At 40.9% G+C, this 23,174-nt stretch overlaps 2 protein-coding genes across 9 annotated transcripts in view; both read left to right on the plus strand.

Annotated features, from left to right (window-relative positions):
• Positions 1-1,824: 1,824 nt before the first annotated feature.
• On the plus strand, positions 1,825-4,412 carry RBP7 (retinol binding protein 7). 2 transcript variants are annotated; one of them, XM_071767150.1, is made up of 4 exons: positions 1,825-1,960; positions 3,274-3,452; positions 3,718-3,887; positions 4,169-4,412. In XM_071767150.1, exons 1-3 carry the CDS (start codon positions 1,888-1,890, stop codon positions 3,841-3,843), a joined length of 378 nt encoding a protein of 125 aa, XP_071623251.1. In that variant the 5' UTR covers positions 1,825-1,887; the 3' UTR covers positions 3,844-3,887; positions 4,169-4,412. The 2 variants fall into 2 exon arrangements, with proteins under 2 accessions (XP_071623251.1, XP_071623250.1); XM_071767149.1 differs by having other exon boundaries at positions 3,718-3,819.
• A 3,583-nt stretch (positions 4,413-7,995) lies between these two features.
• Positions 7,996-23,174, plus strand: part of UBE4B (ubiquitination factor E4B) — a 38,496-nt gene continuing 23,317 nt past the window's right edge. For 2 of the 7 annotated variants that reach the window (XM_071767339.1, XM_071767340.1), the window contains exons 1-8: positions 8,024-8,185; positions 12,863-13,049; positions 16,261-16,396; positions 17,438-17,525; positions 19,109-19,253; positions 20,083-20,311; positions 20,789-21,220; positions 22,074-22,187. In XM_071767339.1, coding sequence (XP_071623440.1) covers positions 8,162-8,185; positions 12,863-13,049; positions 16,261-16,396; positions 17,438-17,525; positions 19,109-19,253; positions 20,083-20,311; positions 20,789-21,220; positions 22,074-22,187 — 1,355 coding nt within the window. In that variant the 5' untranslated portion in view covers positions 8,024-8,161. Of the gene's footprint in view, positions 8,186-8,457; positions 8,599-12,601; positions 12,744-12,862; positions 13,050-16,260; positions 16,397-17,437; positions 17,526-19,108; positions 19,254-20,082; positions 20,312-20,788; positions 21,221-22,073; positions 22,188-23,174 lie in introns of those variants that run through there. The other 5 variants (XM_071767341.1, XM_071767342.1, XM_071767343.1 and 2 more) reach the window with 5 other exon arrangements.

A 23,174-nucleotide genomic window follows, 5' to 3' on the forward strand; every position in this document is an offset into this window, starting at 1 on the left:
AAAGAGTTCTGTTCAGCACTCAAGTCAACCAGCAAGCTTCTGAATAAAGAGCAGATCTTTCTAATGGGAAAGCACCCTATTTATGTAGTCACTTCTGGGAGTAAAACTGCACTTTAGGTCTAGGTTTATTCTCTAAATAATACTGCTGGGGTGTGTTGGTTCCCTTTGTGTAATTCTAGAGAAGCTGCAAATTCAATAGGATGCTTTATAAAGCTTAGGTCTTTAAAAAGGTAAATTTCACAGGGTTTTACTGTAGTTACAGGTATGTAGATCTCTAGTGTGATGGGTCTTTTAGTAAAATAAATTGCATGTAATATGCTAATTTTAGTCATCCAATTACTAACAAATCTGAAGCCTGACAACTACATAATTTTGAGTAGGTAGAATGATGCCAGTACTGTTTTGCCTGCAAAACAGAACATTGTTCAAAAATGACACTGACTGATGAGTGTGCATCTTTTGTTTTAGTAGTGGCATCCAGAAACCTGCCTGTTACAGCACTCTGACAATCTACTGCTGCAGTCCATTATAAATATCATGATCACTGTCCCTGTTGTGGCCCATTCAAAAATGTCAGCCAGGATCATTTTCAAAAGGGAACTGAATCTAAAAGAGAATCTATATGCTTGAAAATTTAAAGTATGTGAATAATGCAGTTTACTGAACAACTTCATAAAAGTTACAAGACATTCACAGATGTTCTACAAAAAAAGAAAAAGGTTTTGTTTTTTTTTTTTTTTTTTTACATCTCTGAGATGAAATCTGCATAACCTTAATTTTCAATTAAAATGTACCCATGTTTTTACACAGGACCTATCCAAGCACTGACTCTAATTGGAAGAGTCAGTACTATTGCACCAATGCTTTACTACCATAACCTCATAACAATTTATGGGTGAAAAGTTACTATTTGAGTCCAGGAGAAAAAGTGATTTGCATTTCTCTGTGCCATTCCTAATTTAGTATGAATTAGAGAACAATAATCCATCTGCAAACAGGAAACAAGCTTTGACGTCCTGCTTCCCTACTGGCACCATTCTATGAGTCACAGAGGTCAAACTGACAGCTCCAAAAATGTAGCTAAAGTTCAGAGAAACTTCATTTTCTCTGCAAAATATTAGCTTTCTGGCTGGGAAGGCATCTGAGAAAAAAAAAAATTGTTTATCTGTGTTCATTTAATTAGGAATTAACTAACAGCATTAAAGAAACCAGAACACAGATAGGTAAACCATGTCACAGTAGAGCTGTCCTCAGAGTGACATCAAGAGAGCAACATCAAGAAACAGGATTTGTCTTTCAGTTTTTTGTTACAACCTCTAGATGATACTGCCCACTGTTCACTGCAGACATAAGCCAGCAAGATTAAATACTTACCTCTATTATTGTGTCACAGCTACTGCTTTAAAATTAGCTGATAAATTACCATTCAGGGTTAAACAGTCAAGTCCTGTCTGTTCAAATATACATTTGCAGTGGGTAATCACCTTTTCAACAAATATGTAGATTTCAGGTCATAAAGTCACAGATCTAACATACATGCAGGGACTTTTAATAATGACAAAATCTGTCCATGACAGAAGTATACAAGATGGACACAGTTTAAACCACTTTTTTTTTTTATTTGCATAGCGACTCTTGAGCTCTTAACATTTGCTCCACACACAGATTTCAGAAACTGTGAACTTTTCCCTCCAGCTGAGCTGAAGCTGATGCACAGATACCCTCTCACCTATTGGCTCAGCAATAGGACCCTTCCCCTCCATCAGAAAGGCTCTGGGATGTAATCCCACCCACAGCCTGCCTTATATAAGGTCTGGTTGGAAAACTACTTCTTTGGTTTTGCTTTTTGGTCAGAAATTGGCTGTGTCATCTTCCCAGAGTCTGGCAATGCCTGTGGATTTCAGTGGAACCTGGAACCTTATCAGCAATGACAACTTTGAAGGTTATATGGTGGCCTTAGGTAGGTGAAAATACCTGATTCTATTCTTCCTTCCCCTAGAAGGGTCCTCCTGAAATTCAGGAGTCTGAGTTCTTCTATAACCTAGATATTGCTAAAGCCTTAAGCTTTTTATTGTAATTTATTTTATTTTCCCTCTAAAAACAACAGAAGGATCTTTGTTTACTGATAAACTGGCAGCATTAAGTATGCTTCACCTGGCCCCCCAAGTGTCTTTGCATATTTCAGGAATTTCTCAGCTTAATACTTGTAAAAAGTAGAAATTTAGTATCTCTTTCATCAGAGACAGGGAAGAGTTTGGTCCATCCACTCAATTTAGCTTGCTTTTGAGCACAAACTTACAGAACCTCCATCTAAGGTTAATTAATGTTAGGTAACAAAAAAAAAGCTTGGGTGCTTGCCAGTTCCAGGCAGTCTTTTAGTTTAGTGTCATTATCTTTAAACACTTCACTAAATACTTCTCTCATTACTTTGACTTGTTGATAAGTTTCTCACTGTCCCTTTCTGGAGTGCTTGAAGCTAACCTCTTACCTTCTTCAGATCTTTTATAGTCAGAGATTAGCAGTGCTTTAATGGGAAGCTAAGGAAGTTCTTGGTACTTTATTAGCTTTCTTGTACAAAATTAATTACAGACTATGACAGCAGGCAACCTCATGTGCTGCCTGCTCTCTTCTCCCTGCCTCTCCCACTCTTTTCTGCTTTTTTGACTTGTGTAAGCTGTCCCTTCTCTATCTTGTTTAAATTGTAGATTTGATATCTTTAACATAGTGAAAAATACCTTTTCTGTTTCTAATTCTGGTGTGTTATCTATTAGGAAAAAAAATAGTGTGCTCCCTTAATGAGAATTTATTCCCTCAGTGTGAATACTAAGTAATATACTCTTAGTGTGTTAATGTCTTAAGATAATAGAAATTCTGTCAGTTCCTCTGGCGAAGGATGAGGATAGGCAGTAACTCTTTAATTAAGCTAAGCAGGGGGCAAGCCTTAGACCAAGCTTGGGGTGCCTGAGGTAAAACAACTCTCCCATACCCCAAAGGGACTCTTCTGACCCCAAATCCTAGAAATCTTGCATAGAAATTGTGCAATATTAAAGTGCTTTCCTAAGAGTAAAACAGAAGAGCATGACTTGATCTCTGTAACACGCAGCTTTAAACAAAGCAGAAAAAAAAAAAACAAACCAAACAAAAACCAGAACCTTGCATAGAAGCAAGGCCAAATTGTTTAAGAAATGCATCTAGGAGTAATAAAGGTAAGTCCTGGCTGTAAAAATGGCTGGTGAGAAATACAGCTCTGACCCTTTTTGCCTCCTCTCTAAGGTATTGACTTCGCAACACGCAAGATAGCAAAAATGCTGAAGCCTCAGAAAGTGATCAAACAAGATGGAGATTCATTTTATATCCATACCACTAGCACATTCAGAGATTATTCCCTTCAGTTCAAAGTTGGAGAAGAGTTTGAAGAGGATAATAAGGGCCTGGATAACAGAAAATGCAAGGTAAGACTGAATATATATTAAAAAAAAAGAGGCAGTGACAAAATGAAGATGCCATAGTCAATCCAACTATTTGACCTGAAATTGGTGGAAAAATTTGTAATGCAATGCAGAGGTGAGAGCCTGGGTTTCAAGTAAGGAATTTTATTTTCTTCCAGGAGAGGTATTTAGGCCCCCTCTTATCCAGGAAAAAAGAACTTTGTCTATGAGTATGTTGAAGACCTGAGAGAGACATACAGAAACACATTTTTTCTTTCCTCTCCCTCAGAGCCTAGTTACTTGGGAAAATGACAAACTTGTCTGTGTCCAGACTGGTGAGAAGAAGAACAGGGGCTGGACTCACTGGCTTGAAGGAGATGACCTCCACCTGGTATTTACTTCAGATTTCTACTAATTTTTTCTCTGCATGACAAAAATAAGATCTATCATGTGGTCATGGTATGCACAAGTCTCCTTCCAGCTCTGTGGTATTTGTAACTGATGGTACAGATGGAGCATGTTATGCTTTAATTTTAGTTTAGCTGGAACAACTTAATTATTTCACTGTAGTGTGTAGTTAAATTCAGAATGTTAAGCATAAATTGGAGCATGGCAGCAGAGTGGTGGCCAGCAGTCGTAGCAAAGGCTCTGTGCTCACTTTTAGAAGCAGTTCCTGTGATTACTAAATGCATCTGTACTTTCATTTTGGGTTTTTTTTTTTGTTTGTTTGTTTTTGGTAGGAGCTTCGTTGTGAGAACCAAGTATGTAAACAGGTCTTCAAGAGAGCTTGAGTATGTGTGCTGGTTTGTACCTGGAGAGACAGCAAGACCCAGGAGATGATGCAACCTCATGTCCAGTGTTTGGACAAGATCTGATTCCCTGTACCTGTTAGCCTAAATGGTCTGATGTTTCTGGCTCAGGAAATAAGTCTGCTGTTGCCAGTGTTAAAGGTCTGATTTTTGCTAATAAATGCCTAAAATCGAACCAGTCTTAATTACTTGACTGCTGAATATGCTTGTTGGGGTTTTTTTGGAGGGGGGAACCCAAACAACACAAGTGAGCTTGGGTCTTGGGTCTCTAACAGTCTAAATCAAAACAAGAAAAACTGCCTGTTCTGAAGGGTGTGCCAACATCACACAAAACAGGAGAAACAATGGTAGAAAAATGAAGAAACCACAAAGGAAGCAGCTAACAAAAGCTGCAGAGTTATTATTATAAATGCTTCTCTTGAAGATCAAGATTATTCATTAACTCCATGTGCTTATATCTTAAATGTGCAATGTAAGGTCCTGTATTGTGCCATAGCTGCTTTGTTCTCAAAAATAATTAAGTTCAGCTTACCAGAGGAAACCAGCCTGTGATCAAATCCCAGAACAATGAAGGGAGGTCTGAGTAATCCATGTAGATCCCAGTCTGCAAAATAGTTGGACTTTTTAAGCACATATTCAGAGTGAAAACAATGCTGCCTTAGTTAAGACTTATTTGCATACATCTGTTCAATTAGGTTAAATATTTATTTTTTTTTTGACCTTGTGTAAAGCTGCATAGAGAAGCAGGTTTTATTCTGCCTTGTGTAAGCACATGTAAGTGGTCAGATCAGCTTGGTAGTTACATGTGAAGGAATTGATGTTCATTGTTGGTAACATTAACATTGCAGAGATCCTGTGACTAGTGGGAAGAGTTTGATTAAATCTAGATTAATCTTAGTAACTGAAATCTTTTTCTACACAAAAAAAATTTCTAAAGTAATCCTTGGCATTTCAAAACATAAGTAACACCAACTTTCTAATACTTCTTGTGAGTTCAGAATTCCTAAAGCTACCTCCAGAGGCAGACAGTCTATTGAAGCTTGGAGGATGTTTCGTGTAGATAAAACCCTTTCCTAAAACTACTAGAGGACTATGTAAATTCAAGCTTCTTTCCAAAATATGAAGACCTAGTATTCCTTCCACAGGGAAATGGGGGGAACCAGCAGTAAAATGCCTGGTGTTCATTCTGTGGATCCGGACACCGTTTTTTCCTTCTAGAACTGAGTATTTGAAAATAGCTACTTCTTCCCTGTTATGCTAATATAAATAACAAATTCAGGCAGCAAACCTTCACTGTCATACCACCAGCAATATGCAGCCACAGACATGCAGACTTCCTGTCCCACTAGATGGCACCTCTGGAACGTATTCTGTCTTTATTTAAATTGCACAGGCTCCTAACGAGTATTTCAAATGTTGGAGATACTCTCAAACTCTACAGTTTTTAAGCTGGGCACTCTAATAAGGTATGCAGAAGAAGCACTACAGAAAGGAAAAGATGGCCTTAAGAACTCTGTCAGGAGCTGCTACTGCTCTATTATAATGATTTTAAAATACGCTAGCTCTGTGTGAAAGTACTTCATAGGCAGGTGAACAGAAACCAAAAACCAAAACCAAACAATACCAAGAAGGTAAAGAAACACAAAATGAAGCATTATCCAAAAATAAAAAGTAACAATACGCAGATATTCTACAAAAAGACTTATTATAATTCAATTATTTACAAAATGTTTCCCTTAAGTCATCCAAAACACTGGTTTTGTTCAAACACCTATAGATCAATAGAGTAGGTTAATGATGCATTCTGAAACACAAGACTAAATATATCTGCCTCATATGTATAAAAAAGATATTTATAACTATTTGAAGTGCTAATGGGAATATGTATTAATTCTATCACTTGTACATGCATCCAAATTTTCTTCCATCTCAAGAACATCCTGTTGTCCTCCCTTTTTGAGATTCTTGCACTCAGAGTCAGTCTCTGTTAGCTGTGTATGAAGCTGTTATTAAGTGACTGTCATGCAGCAAAAATTTCCTGATGCAACTCCCATCCTCTTCCAAAAAAAGTAACTTCTCATTTATTCACCTACACCTTGTACTGCTGAGCAAACAAGAACTGGAAGTGAACCCCCAGTTGGCTTCAGGCTCAGACAGATTTCGGCTGTTTTGTTCTCTATGTGGAGTGACACCTCGAGGGAAAGGGAAAAGAAAGAGGGAGAGATGAATATCTTTCACAAAATTATAAATTTGGGGTATAATGAAGGAACGAGGTGAAAAAAAAAATTGTGTTTTCACACAATATAAGAAAAAAACCCCTCAGGTTGGCTTGGAAAGATCTGAGGGCCGGTATTCAGTGGGGGCTTAGCACTTTCCTTTTCCCTCGGTGTTCTATTATAATAATTAGACAAAACACTATTTCACCCATTGGGCGCTGAAAAGCGGACTAACACCTTAGGGGAGCGGAAGATCCCCGCAGCCTCAGCCCAGCCTGGCTCCCCATGTCCGTACCTGAGGAGCAGCTCCCGCCTCCGGACAAGCGGCGACGCCTCTGCCGGTTGGCAGCGCTGTGCTTCCCGCCCTTCTCCTCGCCCTTCACCCACCCGCTCCCTCGCCCGCCTTCCCCGGTTCCCCTCACAGCTCTGCCTCCTCTCTCCCGTCTCCCCTCAGGGTTCTGCTTCGGTTCTCTCGTCTCCCCTCACAGCTCTGCCTCCCCTCAGGGTTCTGCCTCCTCTCTCCTGGGTGCCCCTCACAGCTCTGCCTCCTCTCTCCCGAGTGCCCCTCAGGGTTCTGCCTCCTCTCTCCCGGGTGCCCCTCAGGGTTCTGCCTCCTCTCTCCCGAGTGCCCCTCAGGGTTCTGCCTCCTCTCCCCTGGGTGTCCCACACAGCTCTGCTCCCTTTCTTCCGTCTCCCTTCAAGGTTCTGCCTCCTCTCTCCCGGACGCCCCTCACAGCTCTGTCTCCCCTCTTCTGGGTGCCCCTCAGGTTCTGCCATCTCTGTCCCGGGTACCCCTCACACCTCTGCCTTCTCTCTCTGCCTCCCCTCTCCCGGGTACCCCATACAGCTCTGCTTCCTTTCTCCCGTCTCCCCTCAGGGTTCTGCCTCCTCTCTCCCGCGTGCCCCTCAGGTTCTGCCATGTCTATCCCGGTGCCCCTCACACCTCTGCCTCCTCTTTCTGCCTCCCCTCTCCCACATGCCCCTCACAGCTCTACCTCCCCTCTCCCGGGTGGCCCTCGGGGTTTTGCCTCCTCTCTCCCCGCTGCCCCTCACAGCACTGCCTCCCCTCTCCTGGGTGCCCTCAGGGCTCTGCCTCCCCTCTCCCTCCTCCTCTCTCCGCCCTCACCCCCGTTGCCATGGCTCGCACTCAGCCGCCCCTCCCTCTCCGCCACGACGCGCGGCGCCGCCGCCGCCGCCGGGTCCCCCCTCCCCTCTCCCGCCTCCGCCCCCGCCCCTCTTCCCGCGCTGCCATTGGCCGGTGTCGCGCGGGGCCCGGCATGCCCGGCTGCCTCCGCTGCACCGGGCGGGCTCACGTGATCCCGCCCCAAGATGGCCGCCGCCGCCCTCTTGTTTTGATGAATAATCTCTGCGCGGGGCAGGGGCCGCGGTGCGGGCGGGGGCCGAGGCTGAGGGGTGCGGGGCGAAGGGGAGAGCGGGGCAGCTGCGGGGCGGCTCCTCCTGGGGGCGCGGCGGGACGCGCGGTTGCGGCTGAAGCCGAGGCTGAGGAGGCTGAGGCGCGGGTGGGCGGCGGGGAGCGGGTCGGGGGCGGCGGCGGCGGCAGCGGGGCCGGGCGAGGCGAGGCCGCCCCGGAGATGCCCTTGTGAGGCGGCCCGGGGGGCTGAGGCGACAGGAGAGCGCTTCCTCGGAGCTGCCCCTCGCCGGGGCAGAGGAACGCGCCCTCGCTCCGTTCACCATTAAGAGGAAGGCGATGGAGGAGCTGAGCGCGGATGAGGTGAGGCGGCGGGGCCGGGGCCTGAGGGGGCGAGCGGGGCCCCGCGGGGTGAGGGCTCCGGGCTCCTCCTGGGCCCCATTGCTGACCTCAGGGTGGGCAGGAATGTGTCACTGAGGCGGGCTGCCTGCCCCTGCTGCCTTCCCTTGGTGTCTGTGCTCCGTGTTGTTCGTTTTCCTCCCTTTTCTGTGCTGTCCCTGACCCCCGGCTGGTCGATGGGGCTGAATTGCTTCTGTCCTGGTTAATTGTTTATTCTCGGCTTCCATCTGCCAGGTAGGCTTTGTCTGGAGGATATCTCCTTTCTGTCTGCACTACTCGGCGTTTTCTATGTTCTCTGTTTGTGATTTTAGAAAAAAAACCAAACCAAGCTTACTTTTTGACCCAGTAAAGCACTTAAAATCTTGCTGAGAAGCAAGGTGAGTGTGTGGTTTTCAATTTAACATTGTTACTCTTTGAAACAGGCTTGCCAGTTTTCTGATAGACTTTTTTGTTGTTCAAGACTGAAGAGTCATAGGTGCTATGCTGTGATTGACTAACAGCTGACATGAAATAATGTGAACGGTTTCTGTCTTCTTGATCTGAAGGGTAAAGCTTTTCTTTTAAAATATAGACTGACATCTTATGTTTTGTTCATCTATTGGAGGACTCTGATAAATTCTGTTGTGGTACTGATCAGGAGATAGGGAGTTTCCCAGTGTAGTGCCCAAATCATGCAACCTAAAATCTTCCATAATTTTTAAAAAATAATTTAATGTTCAAGTGTGATGTGTGCATATAAAGTGTGTTGTATTGGGCCAGCTGCAGCACAGGTTCATTGCTTTACTTGTACTCCAGGGAGGATCAAAAGAAGTTATTTTTGATCTGCACCATATCTTATGGCAGGTTTGTAGAGCAGTGTGGCTGCTGGTGCCACTCGTGTTTGTGTTCCCAAAAGTGAAGAATTTTTGATTCTGTTGCACATCACAACGTGGCCATCTTCCTATATTGCAGCATGAGCTAGGAGGAAATACATCAAGCTGTTTGCTTGATGTTTGTCCTCATACTCTGTGGAAGCATTGAGAAAAGGAGCAGAATTCCCATGCTGGGGATTTTGGAGCAGGATGATAGCACTGTAATTCCTACTGTGAAGAGAGATCCCTAATTCTATAGATGTGTTTCATGAGTGCTTTGTTTACATGCAGTTCTTCTGGTCGTTAAACTGCGTTTGCTTATGAGGTGTTTTATGATTAATTTCAGAATTATTTAACCTATGTAAGCTTGTTTGTGTCATTGCTTCAGCAAATTACAACGTCATCAAAACTACTGCATTGTGGAACTGAGACTGCAGAAAATGAGTTCTCCAGCAGGGATTCATCTACCTTTTCTGGCAAAATGTTTGCCTCATGTGACTCAAGTTTTTCTGTGTCTTTGTAGGCTCAGCTAGGACCAAAGCTGACTGACAGGTCTTTTAGGTGGTTGCTTGAGACAAACTTAATCTTCTATCATGTGGAGAGAGCCACTTTTTGTGATAATGGACCCCTCAGTGAAAAGTCTCAGCCAAGGCTGTTTTCATAATCCTCCAAGTCTCTGCTTTCTTGTTTCTTAGCACAGTGGACCTTAATCAGAGGTGGACTATATTGAAAAAGAACCTTCCAAAACACATTACATGTCACTTCTGATTCAAACTTCTTATCTGGCAGTGAATGAAAGGGAAAAAACACTAAACTTGATGTTAATTTCAGGCCTTTTGCAGATCAGATTGTGCTCTTATAGCACACCATAATTAAGCATAATATTAACAGATTGAAACTTAATAGAGACAGGTACAACTGATGGTGACTTTGGAATGTTATAATTTTAGCTTAAAGGAGGTGTTTTCCCCTGCTACCAACAGTGTCTCTTGCTGGAATTTTCTCAGTGTTAAAGCACTAGAAGTTGTCATTCAGTACAGACCATGAGAAAATCTCAGAGGGGAGAAAAGAAACTTCCTTTTGAGTGTAGGAATTTTACCAGGAGAGATAGATAGCACAAGATGAGAATATGGACTGTATAGAAAAAAGTAGACTCAAGCCAAATCAGATAAAGTAGGGGGAAAAAACCACATCTGCATGATTTTGAGTAGTTTAGTGTTTTCTAAGCATAGGACATGACTAGTGTCACCAGCAAATGAAGTGCTTCTTAAACCAACTTAAAATGCTGCAATGAATACAAGAAAAACAAGGCTTTGCATTCACATTGCCCTTTATAGTACAGATCTGGAAAATCTATGGTTATGGTAAAAAAAAATCAAGACTCATTAAGCAGCTGCCACTAAAGCAGATACAGTTTTTTGGTTTGTTTTGTTTAACCAAGTGTGAGGCTGAGGGACCAGACTTTGTGGTTATATTATTATTGGTCTGCTGCATAATAATCAAATTATCACTTAACTGTCTTTAGCAGGGTGTTATTTCTACATTGTTGTAGTGTGTCCAGCTAACAACTTTAAGAAGTCCAGTAAGATCAAAAACATATTTCTGAAAGCTACAACTCAAAACCATAGTCCAGATGTGTCCAGCAAAAGCTGTGCTGATCAAAAGGCAATGTGCTTTTTTTCTAGTCAATCAGCTAGGTTTTGGGTTTTTGTTTTTGTTTTTTTTTGTTAACATTTTAGACTGTGCATTGTTGAGTTGTTCTCTGTGGGGACCATGGGCATTGTTAGTTCCATAGCTTATGTAATAATTAGTAGCAAATAACTTGTCACTGTTAGGTAATAAAATTATGCATAACAGCCTCACCATATGTTGCTGTAGCAAATACTTATTGCTGAAGCCAAGTACTTTTGAGGTACTCTGCATTTTCCTAAGAAAATGTTTTTAAAAACCCACCTCTGTGGTTTTTTTTCATGTTAACTGGGGCAGTCATTCAGCCTGAAATGAGAACAGGTCACTTTGAACTCCCACAATTCTGACATATTGTGTTACCTGGAGGCAACAGGTTGGGGGCTCATTTGTGCCCAGTGTTGTGCAAACAAACTCTGTCTTCCTGCTGTGCCCTGAGCAGAAAGCCTTTTACTTCCCTCTCTTGATGCTCTCCAGTCCTAAGGCACAAGGGAATTAACTGGCTAAAATGTGTGCACCAGTTTTATTCTGTATTCTCCAGCTTCTCTTTCAGCCTGTCCCTTTCCTTTTATAGCATAATATTTTAATTTCTCCACTTTTTAAAATCTTAAAGCTTTCTAATCTTCAGGAAAAAATCATATTTCTATGATGACTTTATGTAAACCTGGAGGAATTATGACAATTTGGGGTATCCAAGCACCAAATCGTCCTTTAATGATCACTAAATGTACCCTCAATTGTGAAAGCTTTCTCTTTCAGTGGAAAAAATATTCAGAGCTTATTTATATTTTAATGTTAATGTCTTCAGCAGTAAGTATAGCCTATCATCCTTAAAGAGGCAGGAAAAAAATCTTGTCTTGGTTTTAATTGCTGTGTCTTCTGTAAAAGCAACTCAGTGTCTATGAAGATTTTGTTTTTAAGAGAAAAAAAAAAAGGAAGTTATTTTGTAGCTGCCTTCCATGTTCATGTGGTTCACGTATCATGGTGAGGGATGTAGTTCCAGACACATTTTTCTCACAGTTTTTGAAGTCTGATTTAACTTGACCTGTTCTTCCTCTGGTTGGGGTAGGTTTCACAGACCATTAAATGACTCCAGTGGTGTTACACAGACATTGACTTGACACAAGTCTTTTTTTCACTCCCTCACTTGCTTGGCAGTTCTTTAGGATTATGAGCAGTAACAAAACCTGATACATTGCATTCAGTGCATCAGTATCATAATAAAAAGAGGGAATAACAGGAATTGCTGAGTTTTACAGGGAGTGAACACTCACAAATATGAGACTTTTGTTTTGTGCTGGGCCTATTTTGAGTTGAAGGTGTAGGCTTTAGGATCAGGTCCTCTGAAGCAGCCTGTGACAAACAATTTCTCTACTGTTTTTCATTTATCAGTTGTATAATTTTTATCTTGTCTGTGTATTTCTGATGTGCAATATTAGTGTTATGTAGTTACATAGTAATTTTGATTAGTAGGTTTATTATTATTATTCTGAAGTAGGATTTTAAAGGCAGATGCTTCTCTGTCTTACTAGTAAGGTGCAAAGACTGTTTTTTAAATTCCATGTGATAGAGTGGCTCTAGGTGAAGAGGTGATGTTATTTACTGCCTTCCCAAGATATTTCTGTCCATTTCTGGTGTTGCAGATCTGTTTCAGAGTAACTTGGACAGGGGTGGTCTTCAGCAACTTGCAGCTGGATCTTCTTTAGCACGGGTGGTTGGTTTTTTTTTTTATTGGTATCATGGGGTGTGAAATTAAGGCAAAGGTCGTGTTCATATTGTCCCTTTTATCAGCTTAATGCAGTTTGTTTCATCAAATGCCAAAATAAATGGGGAGGAGTGTTGTAGGTTTTGAAATTGCTGAGCAGCCAATGTTAAACTTGTCTTATGCAACCCTGTGAGGCACAGCCAGTGTTCTCCAGTGGCAAATCCACACTGGAAAACCTAAACATGGGGAAACAGGAGTGAGACTCAGCTCCCTGTTGCAGGTTCCCAATTAAAACTTGTGTATTTGCTGTGTGCTGTGGGGCTGGGAAGGGGGGGTGGCTGTGCCTCTGTGGCTGCAGATTTGTTGATTTCCTGGTGCTTGGCTCTTCCTTGGCTGCAGATTCGTCGAAGGCGCCTTGCTCGGCTGGCAGGGGGACCCTCTTCCCAGCCTACTACCCCCCTCACCTCACCCCAGAGAGAGACCCCTCCAGGACCACCAGTAGTAGCACCTGCCCCAGGGCCATCCCATAGTCTTGGCCTCAATGTCCACAGCATGACCCCAGCTACCTCTCCAATTGGTGCATCAGGTAAGCTGGTGTGTTAGGGACCAAAATTATTACTGGGTGTCTCCTGGAAGTTATTATGCAGCTCCTTACCTTTAAACTCCTGGAGCACTACTACTACTTTACTATTACTGGCTAATAATCTACTACTAGTGTTAGTTCTGCTGTCACTAAAAGTCATTTTTGAAAGAAACATTCTGAAATGGTGACTGAAGGTACTAATTGTTTTCCTTTTCCAAATAATAAATGAATAGATCCAGTTGTTCTCCAGGTGTCAGTGAACTAATGGAAGGTGAAATATGGGTTAACAAAGTTTGAAGTTTGTGCTGCTGTTTAATATTACAGCAAAGAATCTGTCTGTCAGGGAGACAGGAAGAAACTCTCCAAGTCTTGCAACACAGTTTTTATTGATTGGTTTCTAGGTACATTTTAGCAATCAGTCCCAAGTTCATTTTTGCTCTTTAATTACTAGCCTTTGGCACAATTAAAAATAGTAAACTGTGACTGTGCATTGTCAATGTAGGAATAAGGTATTTGCCTTCTCCTTTACATTACTTTGCCATTTTCTCTGTTTACTGGACTGAACACAAGTGGGATATTTACAAATGTGTTTATTTAAGAAGATGTGAATAATGCCCAAATCAGACAAATGCAGGAAGCAGAGAACTTGGAGAGTTGCTCTGTAGAGAGGAGAAGACAATATTCCTATTCATAATACCACTTTTGAACTAGAAAAAATACATTTTTATTTCAACTTGGATATCTTGGAAATCAAAACAAATTGTCATGCTTTCCAGTGTTGTGGTCTTTATCTGAAAACTGAAATTGTTTTTCATCTTTTTGTTAAGATAAGTTAAGAGCTCCACAAAAACAATCTCAAACCAAATGTCAAGATTGTTTTAAACAGATTTTCAGTATTATAGAATCATTTAGATTGGAAAAGATCCTTAAAATCATCAAGTCCAACCACTTGATGTCCTTGCATTCAGGTGCCCAAAACTGCACACAGTGCTTGATGTGATAGAAATAATGTTTTTTTCTTGATAAGCATGCAGATTTCTAGTTACCTATTTGCTTTCTGTAAATTTGTGGTTTTCCCTTTGGTAAGTACAGTGATTTACAAGCTTAAACCTTGTAATTTAATTACAGTGCTGTTCTGAAATACATAAAGTGACTCCTTCCTGCTTATTTAGTTGCCTTGTATCCATAGCAGGACAGAGAAAAGCTGTCAAAAGCATTTTCTGAGAAAAGCTCCTTGCAGATGGAATTTAACACTGTATATTGGCCTCATGATTATAGGCAGCAACCTAGAAGTAAAGGTGACTTTGGTTTTTTCTCAGAGCAGTGCAGAGGTGACTTACTGTGTTCACTCAGCCTGTGGTTCCATTTAACCCATCTGAGGTTTAGGTCCTGATCCATCTTACTGCACAGCTGGATAAATGATAAAGCCCACAGAGCAGGAGGTGTGGAAATGTGTGCCTGAAGATAGAAATGTTGCTGTGTTGGTTGTCAGGTTTGTCATGGTTTGAAGTGGTCAGATAGCTCTGACCTGAGCAACTTAAATGAATGACTGATAATACCCAGCTACAGCCCTAAAGTTTTACTAATTAAAGCATAAAAGCTTTGAACAAAACTGAATAAAATGTATATTTAGCAAGTATTTTGTGATGTGGGCAAGATACATATGCATTCTACTGTGTTTTGCTATCCTGTAGAGTGCTTTTACATGTCTTCAGTTATAGAACATGGGTGTCTGGACAATCTGCTTGTAAAAGTCCTTTCTGAATACCAATATAAATAAATTTTAACTCACACACCTTTTACACTTTCTATTTGAAGATCTGAGTGTTTTCTGGATACTGTCTGATTTCCAGCCTAATATAAGGAGTTAAATATAAACTGGTTTTATATCAAGGGAAGTAAAACATGAGTTTCAAGGCAGCAGAATGAAAATCCTTTTCCTGCCTCCCATGCTGAGTATCTGGTTGTTCTTCAGAAAACTCTCTTCTAAATGAGATTTTTTATGCCTTCTGTCATTTTGTTCCTGTAAAGAAGGGTGCTCAAAAACAAACAGCTTGTGTCAAAGAGCATAATCCTGATTTGTTCTCTTTTACTGCCCTCACTGTTAACTTCAGAATGTGTTGCTGTCATAAACATGGGACATGCTTGCATTTTTCAGTAGTTACACTTAAACACAGACAGTGCTGGAATTTAAAAGTAGGTTGTCAGTCTGGTTTTACACTTGTCACCTGAAACCTAAAACTGTTTGGGGAATGAATTGTAAACTGCAGGCTAAAGAACCCAAAGGAATGAAATTTAGTGCTGCTTTCTTTTTAAACTGACAGATAAATAACACTTTTTTTTCTTATTCCTTCAAGGATTCTACTCACTGCCACGTAAATACCTGGTAGTGATGAAACTAGACTTGCAGCTTTCAATTAATGCTACTTTATTGTAAATCATGACTTCAAACAGCCCAGATTTTAGGATTAGATTAAGAGCCTATTGTTTGCAGAACTCACACAGCTTCCATTATTATTGAATACAAGGCTGTTCTGGTTTATTTGGAATTACACATATCTAACACTTCTTCAGAGAAGTCTTCATTGCAAAGTGAATCCATGTGCTCATCTCCTGATCCTCACCAGCCAGTGCTCCACAGCCATTGGATTGCTCTTCATTTGCTGGTGTTGCACTTAAGTGTTATGCTGGTGGGACATTTTGGATTCTTATTTTATTCCTGTGGTGAAGGAAAAGTATAATAAGATAATTTCCTAGTAATTTGTGGGAGGTTTGTGGGAAGACTATCAGAACTCAGATTAGTTTTGAGCTGTATCTTCACCCAGCTTAACTCCATTGTAATTACCCAGTGTGAAGTCCTGTTTGATAGAACTGATTTTAGAGGGGTTTTGACAAAGTCTAAAGTTAGAGTATTCTTGTCAGAGCTCGGTGTACAAGTGTTTTTAGGTTGTTTGTTGGTTTTTTTGTTTGTTTGTTTTAATGGGGGTAATCTCTGAGCACTTAATGGCTGCAGATTCAGTCCTGTTTTGTGCTGTCAAGGTAAGCATTCCTCCACTGCTCCTCTGAATATTATTAACATTTCTTTCCTTATGCATTACTAAAAATGCTTAACAGCTGGGTTGAAAACCAGGGTTTCATCTCCTTTTCTACCCAAGTAATTGTGCAGTGCCTTCTCACCTCTGCAGTAGTAATCTTGGTGGTGCCTTTTCTCTAGGAGTAGCCCACCGAAGCCAGAGCAGTGAAGGAGTGAGTTCCCTCAGCAGTTCTCCATCCAACAGCCTTGAAACACAATCTCAGTCCCTCTCTCGGTCTCAGAGCATGGATATTGATAGTGTCTCCTGTGAGAAAAGGTAAAAAAAAAAATGCAGCTTGTGTGAGCAGGCAAATACTGTGCAATGCTACTCATTAAAACCACTTAGGCAGGAAAATATTCTGCTATTTCTCATTTCCAGCTGTGTTAATGCACTAGAGTTTAATGCTTTAAAGTGACAAACTGTTTAGACCACTGTAATGCTTTTTTCTACTCTGGTTTTAATGGGAATTCCTGACCTGAAGTGATAAAAGACAAAGCATTATCTTAGACATTAAGTGATGAGCATGTCTGGTGGGGATAATTCAGCTGCTCTATTTAAAAAAGGGAAGGTTATGAGATGTGCTAGCTGTGTAGTTTTTATCACTTGCTGAAGAAATTTAATATTGTGTTTCTTGAATTCAGGAGAAATGTAACATGAGGAGCATTCATTACCTAGTGATTTTAATTGCTGTTTGTGTATATAGCTGTTCCTCTTGCTTTGGTTTTTCCCTCTTGCTTTGTTTTTTCTCTCTTGCTTTGGTTTTTTTCTCTTGCTTTGGTTTTTTTCTCTTGCTTTGTTTTTCCTCTCTTGCTTTGGTTTTCCTCTCTTGCTTTGGTTTTTCTCTCTTGCTTTGGGTTTTCTCTCTTGCTTTGGTTTTTCTCTCTTGCTTTGGGTTTTCTCTCTTGCTTTGGGTTTTCTCTCTTGCTTTGGGTTTTCTCTCTTGCTTTGGTTTTTTTCTCTTGCTTTGGGTTTTTCTCTCTTGCTTTGGGTTTTTCTCTCTTGCTTTGGGTTTTTCTCTCTTGCTTTGGGTTTTTCTCTCTTGCTTTGGGTTTTTCTCTCTTGCTTTGGGTTTTTCTCTCTTGCTTTGGGTTTTTCTCTCTTGCTTTGGGGTTTTCTCTCTTGCTTTGGGGTTTTCTCTCTTGCTTTGGGGTTTTCTCTCTTGCTTTGGGGTTTTCTCTCTTGCTTTGGGGTTTTCTTTCTTGCTTTGGGTTTTCTCTGCTGTTTCTACTTCAGGTGACACTCCTTCAGTCAGCATCTTTTGGAGGACTGGCTGCAGCTTTCTTCAAGTTAATGGACTTCTCTTCTTTCCACTTGCAGCATGTCCCAGGTAGATGTGGATTCAGGAATTGAAAACATGGAGGTAGATGAGAATGATCGCAGGGAGAAAAGGAGTCTGTCTGATAAGGTTGGTCTCTCTGTGTTGGCTGTTCTCTTCCAGACAACATAAATATGTTATTTTATCACTGAAGTTCAAAATTTCATGGGTGAACCTGTTCAGATTTTGCAGTTGGAGTTAACAGTGCTGTGGGGTTTGGTTTTGCTTATATTGTATTTTTCCCCTCACTGACATAGTGGCTGCAGCTTTGCACTCCATAATTTTGGGGTTTGTCTTGCATCATTGGATTCTTTCTCAAAAGGGACAACATTGTTTTTTGGAGAAATTTCTTTGCCAGAACTGTCTATAATAGGTGTTCTAAGTAATGAAATAGAAACAGGAACAAAGGATTTAGGATGGAGTAGTGATGCAGAGTTTAACTCGCAATGAGTTCAGTTATCCCTCAATTTTGAAACCATGCATTCAAGAGAATGGAACCAGCCCTCAGATGTCACCTGTGAACAGTGTCTTCACTTCATTTCCTGGTTAAAATTCATGGAAAAGAAAAAAAAAGTCTAACTTCTCATATCAAAGCTGCATTTCAGTTGTCTCAAGTTGGATTGTGAATGATATTTGAAATTCCTGTAGCATTTAGAGGTCTACTAACAATGTACTGCTTCAAATGTTATGTGTGCTGAAGTAATGCTGTGCAATAAGGTTTTCTTCTTACTGATATAAGAAAATAAATAAGAATATTTAACTAGTGGTAGAGCCCTTTAAAGTAAAAAAAAAAATTAAAGTACAAAGCCAATTCAATTCTAAAGTTGTCTTCTTTGTAATTTGGTTTTAAGGCCTGTGTGAAATAAAACCATAAAGAAATGAAATATCAGTGTGGCAAAGTTTCTGCAGTTCTTGCAGTGCTTGTTTAGGTGTCTTTGTGTATTCCTGCACTGTCAGTAATAAGGTCAGTTGGTAAAAGCCTGGCTTAAAGCCATGTAGCAATAACCCTGCTGCAGAACCCTTTCCTGTCAATTCCTAGCTGCAAATCAGGCAGTGGGACAGCTTGCATTGTACTGCTGGGAAATAAATAGCTTGGAATCAAGGACAATCTTGAAGGGGAGAGCAGTGGAAAATAATATTAAGCTTTGCAAAATTTGGTTCAATTCCTCTTACTTGTTTGGAGATACCAAAATGTTAAGTGGATGGGAGACAGCATAGGCCTCATTTATGGGAAAAAGTTTTCTTGCCTGGTTATCTGCCTTGAAACCATGTCAGTGAAAGCCTGCTCAGCAGATATAGACAGGAGGAGTACTTGAAAACTAGAATACTCAAAGTTATTAAATCAATATGAATGTGCAAAAATACATGGTTTATTAAGTGGTGAAATTCCCTTCTTAGCATAATGTTTTCCAGTGTGTTTTGGAATTTGCTTCTTACTGGATTTGTGTATTTCTGCTACAACTCTTCTGCATCTCTTTTGGGTTCCTTCAGCCTTTTTCCCAAATAAATTATGACAAACAGATCTGTATTCCTTCATCAGTGTACAAAATCTGCCATTTGTGCCTACTCTGAAGCTGTTTAAAGATCTGCACTGGGCTGTGACTTGACTAATACAATTTCAAACAAGTTGATATTTTGTTTTGTTTTTTTTTTTTTTTACCTCCCTGACCAAGGAACCACTGTCTGGGTCTGAAGTATCCGAGGAGCAAGCTTTACAGCTGGTCTGTAAGATCTTCAGAGTCTCTTGGAAGGACCGAGATAGAGATGTTATCTTCCTGAATTCACTCTCTGCCCAGTTTAAGCAGAACCCAAAGGAAGGTTGGTATCTGAACTCTTACTGGTTAGGGATAGTTTCAACTGAGTGGGATGTTCTTGCTCTTCTTTTTGGCATTTTCTCTTTGCTGCAGTGCTGAAGCCACTTATTTGTGGTCTTTGCTCAATTTCAACATCTGCTATTAGCAGGTGTAGCAGGAAATGGAATCCTCAAAAAGGAATATGGGACCAATTGGTCATAGCTCCTGTTTTAGTCAGTTGTTGTGCTCTTGCTGGTTGCATTTTCTGTTGTCAAACCAGTGTGCTGATATTTCAGTGTTGCTGGAATGTTTTTTTCAGAAGCCTTTTACTGATTTGGGTTGTCTTGCATCATAATAGACATTTGGCTGTTAATTTGATAACCTAAAAATTGCTGATGATTATTCCTGTTTTATGTAAAAAATCATATTTGATATGACAGCTACAGCATATGACCAAATTCAACATTATTTTATGTGTGGGCATATGGGGGGATGGTGGGTGTGCATGTTTTTTCCTTTCTTTATGACACAACTTGCCCAACTTACCAGGAGTGTGGGAAAATGTGAGAGGCACAGACAAGGCAACTTTAATAATCAACAATAACACCATTAGGTCATCTGTGATCTTTTGTACTTCTTATAAAATGATATTTCTGTGTAATTCCAGGATGTGCTTAATAGAAACAGAGTGACAGTTAGAAATGAAAATACCAGTGTTGGTTTTGCCAAAAGCAGTACTTGATTCACAGAAGTGAATTACTGACCTTCTCAGTTGAAATCTCAGATGTTTCCAACTCTGACTAATGGGCAGATGAAGACAGTAGGTGATATTAACTCTCTTTTATTCCTAACAGTGTTTTCAGATTTTAAGGACTTGATTGGGCAGATTTTGATGGAAGTGCTGATGATGTCAACCCAGTCAAGAGATGAAAACCCCTTTGCTAGCCTCACAGCTACTTCACAACCAATTGCTGCAGCTGCCAGGTCTCCTGACAGAAGCCTGATCCTAAACATGGGCTCCAACCCAGGAAGCAGCCCTATGTTCTGTAATGTGGGCTCCTTTGGTTCCAGTTCATTATCCAGGTGACTTCTGATGATAACTGAATACTGATTTCTTTTGAATATTGAATATTTTGAATATTTCTTTTGAATATTGACTGAGAGAGAAGGGTATAGAAATGTCCCAAGAACAATAAATATAATGGGGTTTTAAACTTTACTCTTTTTCATGTGAAGATCCCTCCATTTCATGATTTTTCATTACGTTGCCATGGCTAGAAGTGTATTTGATAGGTTAAAGCCATGTAGCTGGTTCCTTCTGAGAAGTCTTTAACTTGCCTCAGTCAAGTCTATGACTCTTAAATTAAGAATGTGTGGCCATAGTTTTATTCAACATGAGTAAAAAGGGTAATGTGTGTGATCTGCAGAATTATTGCTGAAGAGTCATCAGAAGGGCAAGGGCTTCTCTTGCTCATTTTATCTTTCCCACCCTTTTTCTGCATATCCTAAATCATTGCTTTTTTTTTTTTTTTTTTTCTTTTTCCCCCCTAACTGGTTTAGTCTCTATGGGACTAGTCCAGCTCCTACTACCAATTTCACAAGCTATGTACCAATGACTGGTTCATCTCTTACCCCACCAGCCAGCTCAGTTGCCACTCCATCTGTGCCTTCCCTTACTGTCAGCTCTCACCTCTCAGCAACAAACCCTTCCTGGACACAGCCTTCCTCTCCGAGGTACCACCCATACACAGTTGCCCACTCTGGAGGCTTTTCAGCTTCTTCCATCCCACGTTCCTTGAATATTTCCATCCCATCTAATTCACCAAGTCCTCCAGCCGTGGCTGCTAGCCCTCCAGCCGTGGCTGCTAGCCCTCCAGCCATGCCACTCATCCCATCCAGACCCAGACCCACAGCAATGGGTCCACCTTTGTTTACTGCTTCACCCAGTCCCTTGCGCAGGCGTCCTGCTTTACTGAACAGGATTCCTTCTAGGTATTTCACAAGAACCAGAGTGTGTTTCGTGTGTGCTGTGCAGGGTGTGGCATAATCATGCAATTTGGAAGCCCTTATGCTGGTGCTGAGCTAACCCCACTCACCCTGAGTTGATTTCTGTGTGTTGGTTTGAGCTAATCCATTGACTTCCTAACGAGACAGCTTTGCCAAAGTGTTAAACCTGATCTTGGGAGCTTTGGAGTGTACAGTAATTACTTTCAAGGTAGCAATATTGTTTGAGTTTCCTCTTCTCTCATTCATTCTGGTTAAACTGGGAGCTTTTTCAGTTGCTGCTGCTGGATAGTAAACCAGAGACCTCCTGCTCTGAAGCCATTTTTTTCACTAGGGCTTTAGTTGGTTTGTTGGAAGTTGTTACTTGCTGGACTGTTTAGATTTGCTTCCCTAGTGCCTACATTTAAGTTGCAGATTAGCCTATTTCAGTAGGCCAGGCCTAGTACTACTGCAGCTCCTCTTTGGCTGCTTGTGGATTCACCAGTCCCTGCAGGAGGGAAAAATGAGCATGCAAAGTTTTGAGACCACTGCTTTGAGGTTCATAACTTAGGATTGTGATATGTACTGTTCAGTGGTACCTAAACCTTCCTGCTTCAGCCATAATGTTAGGTCTCAAAAATTCCTGTGAAATTTTTGGTTTGTGAATGTGTGGTGTTTTGGTAGTGAGTAACTTGTAGCAGTGTAACAGAGCACGTTAGTGTAGCCTTGGCTTTACTAACATGGAGTTACACATTGTCTGCATGTTTAGAGAAAATGATTTTTGGCAGACTTGCAAAGAAAAGCTGCCATTTCCCTGTTGGCTTAAAAAATCTGATGGACTTTTTCATTTCTGTTGTGGTAGTATATACGAGAACCCTTTCTCCCTCCTCCTTCTTGCCGTTTCTGATGTGTCTGAGGACAGTAGTGATGAAGAAAATGAAGATGATGATTTTTCTTGTGTCCAGTTTGGGTCCAGGTATTGCAGAAAGAGAATGTAACCTGCATGCTTGGTTGCTTAGGAACTAACAGTTTGTGTAGTGTCAAGTGTTCTGTAGAATAACTTGGGAAATGACTAAAGCCAAGGAGATGACTTGGAGGGATTTTTAAGATGGCATAGAAACATGTCTAATGAGTGCTGGTTAGTCAGCTCTTTTTGGGAGAGATGACTAAGATAAAGTAAATGTTAATCATCCTGCCTTTTTGGTGTAATGAGGATGGTTTCTGAAATGATGTTGGAGTTGAACTTCCCATTGTCTTTATGAGTAGAAGGAGTATTATTCAACCATGGCTGTAATTTTAAAACCAGTGTGTTTCCTGTCAAAAACTGGACAATTAGGACAGAGGTTTACATGTAGAAAAAGGTAGTGGGGAAAAAAAAAAAGTCAGCTGATGCAAACTGTGTGACTTTGAAGATTCATTGCTCCTTGACAGCTGAGGATCTGTCCTTGAGCCTGTAAGGAAAATAAACCTTTGAAGTGGTAAGGAGTAGAGGCTGATGCAGTTGGAGCATCCAAGAATGGAGGAGGAAGAGCAGAATGTTTTACTGTAAACCAGAGACTCACAAATTGTCTAGCAAAGCCCTGTCATTTTTGTGACATTAAGATACATGTAAACAAAATAAGAATTGATATTAGTTCTGTTTGGAGACTAGCCAGGTAGCTCTGCAAAAACCCTGCAGAAATGTAAACGTGGGGTAGGATCTTTTCTAGGTTTATGTTCTACTGCAGAGTAATGCAAAGAGTCTTGGCTCATAAAGAAGTGTTTGCCTATTAGGAGTGAGGTTTTGGTGTGAAAAATGAGCAGCCCTCCTACAAAACTGTTTGTCATATCCAAGTGATTTGTGTTCTTTATGAGTCTGTTGGTGAAAATGAGTAATTTCATTCTATTCTCATAAAACTTAGCACTCATCAGCTATATCACATGTACCAAAATTCCCAAAGAAATGCCCCCTTCTTTTATATCA

Source organism: Heliangelus exortis, chromosome 23, assembly GCF_036169615.1.
Source record: "Heliangelus exortis chromosome 23, bHelExo1.hap1, whole genome shotgun sequence".
In the NCBI taxonomy this organism is placed as follows: domain Eukaryota; kingdom Metazoa; phylum Chordata; class Aves; order Apodiformes; family Trochilidae; genus Heliangelus; species Heliangelus exortis.

Excerpts from the sequence above, each read along its gene's own strand:
- RBP7 (XM_071767149.1), top strand. The coding sequence starts at position 1,888 with ATGCCTGTGGATTTCAGTGGAACCTGGAACCTTATCAGCAATGACAAC. Across the intron at positions 3,453-3,717 it reads TGGATAACAGAAAATGCAAG|AGCCTAGTTACTTGGGAAAA; the intron begins GTAAGACTGAAT and ends CCTCTCCCTCAG. Across the intron at positions 3,820-4,168 it reads AAGGAGATGACCTCCACCTG|GAGCTTCGTTGTGAGAACCA; the intron begins GTATTTACTTCA and ends TGTTTTTGGTAG.